The sequence below is a fragment of the Plecotus auritus genome, assembly GCF_963455305.1.
Source record: "Plecotus auritus genome assembly, chromosome: 8".
Lineage (NCBI taxonomy): Eukaryota > Metazoa > Chordata > Mammalia > Chiroptera > Vespertilionidae > Plecotus > Plecotus auritus.
This window is the reverse complement of record NC_137782.1, coordinates 39885763-39895622: the sequence shown is the minus strand read 5'-3', so window position 1 is coordinate 39895622 and position 9860 is coordinate 39885763. Positions and strand designations below refer to the sequence as shown.

The window sequence follows — 9860 nt, the reverse complement described above, 5'->3', positions numbered from 1 at the left end:
AATTAAATTTATTAATAGGAGAGCTTGATGGTGCTTAATTCCAGAGACCAGAGCTCTGATTGCTGGGGCTTGATGAAAAGTAGAGAGAAATACTAGGAACGTAGTTAAAAACATGATTTTTACCATGCCCGAAATTCTATGCATTCTTCACCCATCTTTGAGGAAAGGGTAAAATTGAAAACCATCAAAATAACTGGACTTCTTAAAAATTGGATTGTGTGAGTGAAAGGTGTTTATGGGAAGTGGATGACTCCAGATCTCATCATCCAAGAGGACAGCACAGAATAGTTAATATGTTCCTTGAGGGACTAGGATGCTGACGTCTTTTTCTGATACCCGATCATTGCGTGACTGAGAAAAAAAAAAAAAAAAGGAAGTCATTTCATGAGCGCAACAGTGCAACAAAATATTCTGTACTTAAAGGCCACAGGCAGACAGATGTTGACAAAGAAGTCTCTTCTAAAACCATGTTCAGATAGGTTTCTGCCCACTGCATATATAAATAGGAGCAGAGGGCCGGTCACCTCTGTAACCACCGGCAGTAGCAGAAGAAGCCGCAGCCAGAGGGACCTCGGAGCGGAGAAGGCACTGTCTACTCAAGAAGCTGCCTGACCAGGCGGCTCCCTCGGACGCCGGCTTTGCCTTGGCCCTCTTTCTTTCCCTTCCTCGCCTTTGATTTTTCCCTCTTTTCCTTAATCACTTACTTCTTTTTCCCAGTGGACTTGGGTTACTTTGTCCTCCACCCCCACGTTAGCTTGTCGCCTCCTCTTTCTTCCTTCTACATCCCTCTCCTCGCCCCGTTCTCTCGGTGTCACGCTCCCTCCTAGTTCTGTGGGTCTACAAACTTTTGAACAGAATCCTGCCCGCAGCAAACAAGTCCTCCAGCTCCTCCTGCTGCTCCTGCTCGTTCCTGCGGCTTCCCCCCAGACACTGACACCAGACGGCGATGCCTCTTGGGTTGTGACTTCAGCGCAGAAACTTGGAGGAACGCTTTGCTAACCTTCCTACTTGGCAGCAAACCCTTTCCAGCGGCGGTAAGAACTGAATGGTAAGGGGGAGGGGGCGGGAGTCTTTCCAAACCAAACGGCTCACTTGTCTGCTGCATCTTTTGCCGGCATGAGGGTACTAGTTCATTTTCCTTCGCACCAGGTCTGGCGATATCTAGATCTATTTCTAACTACCTATAGAGAGAAGGAAGTGGCAGGGCGAGCTCGGGCTGTCACTAAGGGGTATTCAACACCGGGAGCCCTGCGCTCCGTACCCCCAGCTGCGGGAGTTCTTGGGGCTGGAGGGTGGCAGGCCAGGGGCATCCTGACAGCTGTGTGCCCTCTTTCCCGTCCCGCACAGAATGGCCATGTGTAGCGGAACAAGGCTGGCCCTGCTGGTCTACGGGATAATAATGCACAGCAGCGTGTACTGCTCGCCGGACACCACCGGACTCCCGTTTCCCGGGATCAGGTAGGTGCTGGCAGCCCGGACGAACCGAGGCTGGGCTTCTCTTCCCTCAACACCTCCTCGCAGTCCTCCTGCAGTTCCTCGGTCCCTGCTACGACCATCTCCCCACGCGCTCCAGGGAGCCGCCGGCAGCGCGCCCCTGGCCCCGGCTGAGCTGGAGGACCCGGCGGACTCCACTTCGGCTTGGCGCCCCTCCCCCAGCTCGAGGCAGCCGAGGGGCCCCGGTGGACCGAGCGCGCTACCTCTGGCAGGAGAAACTACCCACCTCCAGCCCCGCCCGCGGGAGGGGGGCAGGGCATGGCCTGGAGCTTGACTCCCCCACCCCCCGCCCCTTTTCTCCGCTGGAGTCAGGCGAACCTCGGCTCCCGAAGCCGGGTTCGAAGGTTGAGCGTGAAGCTCCCAGGGATTTTGCTTTGTTACAGCTGGTTCCGCGCTGTCGCTGAGGGGTCTCTCTCACCTATTTCCAATTCTTTCTTTCTCCTGGAAGAGCTTTCTTTCAAGTGATTTTTTTCCCGACTGCATTTCGCGTCTCAGACTGTCTTGAGGAAGGGGAGTGTTGGCTGGGCATGGTTGAGGAAAAGCGATAGAACAAGAATGGAAGAACAAGAATGAGTCCGAGAGGGAGGGGAGAAACAGGTGCAACGGATGCAGGGAGCGGGGAAGAGAAAGCGAGCAGGCAGGCAGTATCTGGACAGCCCTGCCCGCCCCGGGCGGAGTACGCCTGGCTCCCCCCGCCCCCCGCCCCTTAATCCTGGTTTCTAATCAGTCGGGTTCCCCAGGTCAGCCCTGGAATACCCCACGGGTCACCCGGTGAGTGAAAGCTCGCTTTGCAGCTCTGCGCCCGCGCCCCACGGTGCTCCCGGCTCCTGGCGGCGAGGAGCGCGAGTTACGCCTGCAGAGCTGTTTCTCCGAGCCGCGCCCCACAACGCTGGGGCCGCTGACCAGAGATGTGGCCCGAGAGATGGTTTCTGACTCCAGCTTCTGGGTACAGGGAAGGGTGAAGGTGGCCAGCGGACCCGGGGGCTCCGGCCAGCGGGTCAGGGCTGAGAAAGGCTGGGCGCGAGGCAGGCAAAGGGGTGTGCTTGCCTTGCCCTTACCCCTCCAGGGACGAAGGAAACGAGTGCGGAATTACGGAGCGTGACTTTAACCCCTCCCAGGGAGCGAGTTTTGACCGGGCCGATTTCCGAGTCTCTCTAGCGGCCCAAAGTGAGGAGTTGTTGTGTTTTAACCCCCTCTCCCCGTCCTATATCAGGCTGGAGGCGGTAGGCAAGGGGACTGCGAGGCCGCAGCGCTCTGAATGGCTCTCGGTCCCCTGTTGCCCATTTTCCCGATCCCCAAGGTTGCGATGCGGTCCCGTCGCCTTGCCATCGTAACAGATGAGCGAGCACAATTTTTTTAGTGGACTTAAAAAGTCCCATTTCACCCCCCAGCTATTTGCATAGGCCCTTTCCCCGGGCGAGAGGCGACGGAGGGCACGGACATCACAGAACGAGCCGCCGCCAAACCAAGTTTAGAGGCATCTATTATTCGTGTTCCTGCCAGATCCTCTGCGGCCCAAAATAGAAGCCGGAGGTTCTCCGTGACCTACATCTGTGCGGGAAAGGGCTCCCCTGGGCTCGGAGGCTGGGTGGGGGTGGTTGGCGGAGTTGGCCGCTGTGCACCCGCATCCACCCACCCTTTCTGTTTTGCTCCTGGCCTCCTCTGCTTGGGTCTCTTAGGATCTTTCTCGGACTCGCCCTTCGCTGCTTGTCCGGGAGGCCCAGACACCAGGCGGGCAGCGGGGCGGTCCTTTTCGAGACCAGGTGTGCGTGGTCAGCGGAGACACATGGACTTCCCAGTGCCCCGGGTGGCTGCGGCCCTGCTGGGCGACCCTTCCCCCGCAAAAGAAGGATTGGGGGAGCCTCCTCGCGGGGTGGGGCTTTCATTTGGATGTAGCTTCCTCCTCCTTACTCTACCTCGACCCCTGTCCGGGAAGAAGAGGCAGTTCTCCGAGGGAGACCTTTTAGGAGGAAGTAAAATCAGAGAGAGCGCATTTTTGGGGGGTCCTCGCAGAGCCTAGGAGGCACTTGTACTGAGCACTCCTTCTGCGCCGGGCTATCCCTGCAGGTCGGAGGATGAGGCGTACGACGAGGACGGAAACCAGCTGCAAAACTTCTATGACTTGGAGCCGCCCCGCATGGAGAGACCCGCCTCTGTGCACCGCGAAGCCCACGCGCTCAACCACCCGGGGGAGATAAGGTACTACTCGTGTGGCCTCCGCACCCGGGGCTGAGGTTGTGGGAGGGGCAGGTGTTGGCTCACCTCGTAGGTTCTTTTTCATAGAAGTCCTCAAGGCTACCTCCTCCCAGGTTCTTAGGACAGCGACAGGAAGTTAGTCGCGAAATGTCTGTGGTCAAGGGGTGGCAGTGAATGCGCGCCCGGCCCGCCGGTGAGGAGCCCAGACTCCACACCTGCCACCTGGGAGGGCAAAAGGAACTTCCGTTCCTGGAAGTCACTCACGGGAACGTCCCAAGAAAGTTATTCGGGAGTTCTGGGCCCCAGGGGGTTCCCCGGCAGCTTCCCAGAGCGCCGAGAAGCGAGGGTGCCCTGCGGGGGGTGGCGGATGGGGGAGCTGGGCAGCTACTGGGGAACAGAGGCAATGACCCTGGGCGCGCACTTGGCCTCCCCTTTAGAGACGTCGCCCACGCGATCCTTCACAAGGCCTACCGCAAAGTGCTGGACCAGCTGTCCCGCAAGAAATTACTGCAGAAGCTCGTGGCCAAGGGCGTGGGGTAAGAGTTTGTGAAAGAGTTAATGGGCGCGAGGTGGCGCGCGTGCGCCGAGGTGGGTGTGGGTTTGGAGCTCGGGCGCGGGGTGGGCGGTGCGGTTCCTACGTTCTGCGTGCACGTGGGGCTGAGGGTGAGTCTGTGCCGCGGGGTGTGCAGGGTCTGCGGGGCCAGCCCCGAGCCACCTGCGAAGATTACTAGGCGGTACCTGAAGTTTGGCGAGAGAGCTCGGGGATCCAGCAGAGAAAAGTAGAGGGCAAGAAAACCGGGGAGTTTGATCCGTTTTGAATTAAAATAAAGAGAAACCAAATAGTCCCCTCAGTCATTCAAAACCCTCAAGCTTCGCGGGATGATTTGCTATACTTTCATCTAAGTTTGACTTAAAAGATTATTTTATTGTAAATTCAAATCGAAACCAACAAACCCTCAACTTTGGACACCTAGGGAAACCGCTTTTGCTTGTGCTAGACCTACCCAGAGCACAGGGCTGTGTGGAGCATCTCTCAGCAGAAGGCAGCATTTTAATAAAGCCCGTGGGGAAACAGATTACATTTTTCGTAATAAATAATTCACGCGATGAAAAATATTGCTTACAGCCTGTCGACTTGTATTATTATCACGTTTTTACAACTTAGCGTGCGGAAGGGGAGTGCTTGTGTCTGACTGGGTAGCAATAACGGGATTGATGTAAACTCCAGGGCAGTAGCCTACGTGGCATTTAGGGCTCTTTTGTTATTTTCTATTAGGACAATTCAGCGCAATCGCATGGACGGGATGGTCATATCGCATGGACAGAGGTTAGGCTTAAATTGTGTGCATTTGGCCGGGACCTCATAAGGGGCCCCTTTCCTAAGCGCATGGTGCCAGGAAATCCTGGGCGGGGAGGGAGAATGAGAGGTTTCTATGGCAGCTCCCCTCCAGCTCCTCCTGGCAGAGGAAGGCCTGGCAGAGGGTAGTAAGACCCCGTGCCCGTTCTGCAGGCTCCCTCGTGGGTGGGGCCTGCCTGCTCCTTGCAGCTATTGAACCTGTGTCTCCCGACCCCTATCCTTACAGTGGCATTCGAAGCGGCAACGCAAAAGATGACTCGGATCCGCTCTCCAAGCGCCACTCAGACGGAATCTTCACGGACAGCTACAGCCGCTACAGGAAACAAATGGCTGTCAAGAAATACTTGGCTGCCGTCCTAGGGAAAAGGTATAAACAAAGAGTTAAAAACAAAGGACGCCGAATAGCGTATTTGTAGCGATGAGTTACCAGCTACCTTGTGTATACAACCCTGACACAATGAAAAGTCATTTTCCTTACAAACTGGAACAGTCATCGCTCATGTGTTCTATCCAAACATGTATTTATGTATGAAGTAAAGCCATTAAATGAATATTTTGATAATAATATTGTTTTTCTTTTTACAAAGCACTAGAGAATGCACAGATATACTTTGTGGACCAATTATTGATATATATTATAAATATATATATTTAAGAATATATATAAGTATAATAGAGAGCAGTTCATAAAAATGTGCACCAGGATTGAAAATTCACCTGAGCTGTTTATGTATTTATATAAAATAGATAGAAAAATAGACAATCATTGTTTTAAATATTACTCCTATTTTTGTAAACTGGAATTAAAAGGATAGTATTTTTATCCACAACAGGCCTGAAGATGTTAATACTGACCATTTGCTACTGTATATAAACAAAGACGCCCTGCTTCAGGGAGATTTTTGAGGTAATGATTTGGGAGAATTGCTGTAGGGCTTTCTCTCCCAGTGAGTCTCTGGGGCAGGCTTCTTCAATCCCAGCCCAACTCAACCAGGCACTATCCCCCTCGCTGGGTGACAATTCTAATACTTCTGCTTTCTTTGATTCTACTTTTATGTGTATTTGTCTCTCTTTAGACTCTCAGCCCACAAGGAAATTCTCCCGATAAAACAACAGCTCTATCTAAATTGAGTTTCTCCCCAGAATTCACACCATTCCTTGGGGCAAGAGTTGGGAGATTATACAGAAAAGGGAGACTTGAGTAGGAGCTCCCTTTTCTGTACTTCCAGGAAACCCAATATCCCAAGGTTAGGGCAATTGGAACAAGGTAAAAGAAATGCAGGTATACTGGAAGAGGCAGAGCATAAGGCAGCAGGAGGAGGACCCTGGAGAGGGACTCTTTTGGGGCTGCCCCAGATCTGGGATGCTGGGGTTAAGCCGAGTCCTCACCTTAGGTCCCCAGCCTGACTGACTGGGTGCTGGGTGTTTGAAATGGATGCAAAGTACAATGTGTTTTTCTCCAGTGCTGTCCATGCTTCTCATCTTGTGAAATGGCCAGGATCCTCCCCTTTGAACCCTGCTCTGTAGGAGCCACCCTTTTCTTTGGTGTTTTCTTTCTTTCTTTCTTTCTTTTTTTTTCTGAAGACTCTGCCTTCCTACCCTCTTGCACTGTTTAAGTACTGGTTACCATTTTCATTCACTTCTCTTAAACTTGTGAATGTGTCTTACTTTTGTTGTTGTTTGATGCAAGTGCTTATTGTAAAGTTTAGGAAACCCTATGTAGTTATCACTAAGTAATTATGCACTAAATATGAACCTTTTGTTTCTTGTTTATTGAGTTTGTAGGTAAAATGTATTTTTCTACAGTATGGCTTATTGCTTAGTAAAATTTATTTCATAAACGAACCTTTGTCAAATTAGAATGTGTAGTGTCCACATGTTGCTCAGTTTTACTAACTGATAAATCATTTAAACCTCATCTTATGTATGAGTACTATCTTGTATTTGTGGTCAAGGGTAAGGTAAACAAGCTCCAACAGACCCTGAGAACTTCCCTTTGTATCCTTTCTTGGCTACAGAAAGCATGCCTGTCTGTTTCCTATCAATTTCTTGAACATATCAAGTAATCTCTATAAACAAAAGAACCTTCACCCAACAACCAGATCAAGCAACAACACGCAAAACAAACTCCCAGTTTTCAGGCACAGATTCTTTTGAAAAAGAAGAAGAAGAACAAGAAAAGATTAAACATTAGCTTGTAAAGTTTAAAGGACCTTTCCTTTTCCTTTACGGATTTGATCAGTATGAAGTCATAAATCAAAGAAAACAGAATTGAATTTGCATTCCCAGGCGGGATGGATGCTGCCAGGAGATCACATTGCAGACAGTGAAAGCACAGAGGCATTCGATCTATGCCTGAGCCCTGTGTATGGGATCAATCTTTCTTTAATTCTGCAGTCTCCTCAGGCAATGTGACCTGGGACGCAGTTTGCAGCTGTAGTGCCTTTCTTTGCCTTTTAAATCGCCACGAATCACAGATGGCTATTTAGTGGCCCTACAATGCTGCAACACATCGGCTTGCATTTTAGTCTTAATTATTTGTTTCTTGGATAATGGGCAGAATTTTCTGTATTTGTGTCAGCTGTTAGTGGTGAAATAGGGCTCTAGTTAACCTTTTATTTATCAAGTCTAATTTAGTGTTTCTGTGGCGAGTTGCAAGCATTTACAGTGATCATCCAGTTTAATCTTTTGTATACTTTTTAGAAATGCCAAGAGCCTTACTAACCTAAAGCAGATTTATGATATAGTGATAATTTAGGTAGATGTTAGTCTTGAAGCTCTTATTTTGTGTGCAAATGATTATAAAAACATCTTAACCAAGTATTACACACATGCTATCTATAATTAGGTCTTTGATAACTGTTATATGAAGTGTGTGAAATTTGTATGAATAAATTTTTGTAAACAATGCAACTTCGTCTAATGTTTGGAGAAAAAAGACATCAGGAAATAACTACTTTAAAAATCTCTTAAAGTATTATATTTTCTTTACCAACCATAAGAATTTTAATGTCTGGGATATATACTTATTTAACCATCTATGTATTTTCATAAATGTGCTTTAATATCTGCTTGATGGGTTATGGATTCAACTAAAAATAGGAAGTAGGTACTCAGAGAAGATGCCTGAGGAGATATTAAGCTTATAAATGGGCACGAATGTTGGGACATTTATAGGATGTACAATTTAGATGGATTTCTATCCCCTAATGTTTATATACATTGTTCAGTATTTAAGAAAGTTACTATCCAGTGGTGGGAGAGAGTACCTGCGTAATAATTACGCTTCTAAAATATCAGCCTAACATTGTTTTCTTGCAAGTCACTCTGCAGACTAAATTGGACTCTGTAAAGTTCTGTATAAAGATGATTTAAATAATTAATTTTGAAGGTTTTAACATGTTTAGAGACCTATAGACAACTATCTCTGATTAAAATGCTTTGGATAGAAGGAAAAAAACTATAAGTAAGCAAAGAGTTAGTTAAATATCTTTAAAAGAAAATGTACTTTGAAGCCTAGGACAAAATATGAAAAGTTATTTGTGAATTATTTGTTTTATTAATTTATATTAGCAGACTTTAAAGCAAAGCCTTCATATGAAATTTTTATAAATTTCTCAGAGGTGTTTATTTTTGAAGTCTTTGATGATATCTGGGTTAAAAATTTTGTATTGAAAGTCACTTATAATTAGTCATATTATTTAATTTAAGTTGCCAGATTTTTATTTTAAATTAATGCAGTAAATTAATAAGTCAGTAAATATGTCACAATAATACTAAAGGACCAGCAAAAATCAAAAGATCAGCAAGAATTAAAAAACTATCTACAGAACTTAGCTCAGTATATAAGGCCCAGAATCATATAGGAAGGAACTTATGATCTAGAAATCCCATTTGCAGTAAGTTAAAAGAAATGGATACAGTATAATTCATATTTACATTGGGTTTTATGAGATATGGAGTTTTTTGTCATCTTTAAACACCCTCCCCCACCTCCACTCCATGGAGACATACTGTATATAATGTCCTAGTGTGGTAAATGGAAAAAAAATGAAGAAAGATAATTGTTTTGATTGGGGCTAATGACTTGTCCAGAAAGTAGAGAAAAGCCCCAGATTTGTCTGACTTCAAGCTCATTTGTATAGCAACTGGCTATTCTGTTACGTAGGATAACTAAAAAAAATTGTTTTTCATGGGAAGGCTTGATATATTTAGGTATCCAAGAAGTTATAATATGGGTTTTAAAGGCTGTAAAGGCTGAGAATACATTGATTCAATACAATACAATTTATTGGACACCTAAAAGAGGCGAGGCATGCTGGTTGAGAGAGCTTAACAGCTGGGAATTAACGTAGTACTTTTCCAAAGAATAATTTTTTTACAACATGATCACCTGGGGGACTTGTTAATAATGCAGATTTTAGGGCTCTAACAGAAACAGTGAATCTGTATTATAACTAAAAATTCTAGATTAATAGGCACTGAAGTTTGAGATCACATAGATTTAGAATTTAGTGACATGTAGGCACCTATGTGTGCTGGGGCTGAGTGTTTTTCCCCACATTAAATAGGTAACAGGTCATGCTGCCTGCACAAAGTAATAATGCATCAATGAGCCATATTCTCCTGGGATGGACATCAGGTTCTTCGAAAATTGCAATATTTCCTTTAGGCCACTAAGGCCATAGTTAGCATTATTTTACTTATATGTTCTGGTTGGATCTGTCTGTTAAAGAGGAAGGAGAGTGATCCTATAAATAATGTTGAGGAAATTCAATCACATGACTGAGAAACCATTGAAATAATAGAAACT

The 9860-nt window shown here is 47.0% G+C and overlaps 1 protein-coding gene across 2 annotated transcripts; it reads left to right on the top strand.

The window, feature by feature from the left end:
* Positions 1 to 413: 413 nt before the first annotated feature.
* ADCYAP1 (adenylate cyclase activating polypeptide 1) lies at positions 414 to 7960 on the top strand. 2 transcript variants are annotated; one of them, XM_080684999.1, is made up of 6 exons: positions 414 to 1048; positions 1348 to 1458; positions 3562 to 3693; positions 4128 to 4226; positions 4967 to 5017; positions 5274 to 7960. In XM_080684999.1, exons 2-6 carry the CDS (start codon positions 1349 to 1351, stop codon positions 5461 to 5463), a joined length of 582 nt encoding a protein of 193 aa, XP_080541125.1. In that variant the 5' UTR covers positions 414 to 1048; position 1348; the 3' UTR covers positions 5464 to 7960. The 2 variants fall into 2 exon arrangements, with proteins under 2 accessions (XP_080541125.1, XP_080541124.1); XM_080684998.1 differs by having other exon boundaries at positions 415 to 1034.
* Positions 7961 to 9860: the final 1900 nt, after the last annotated feature.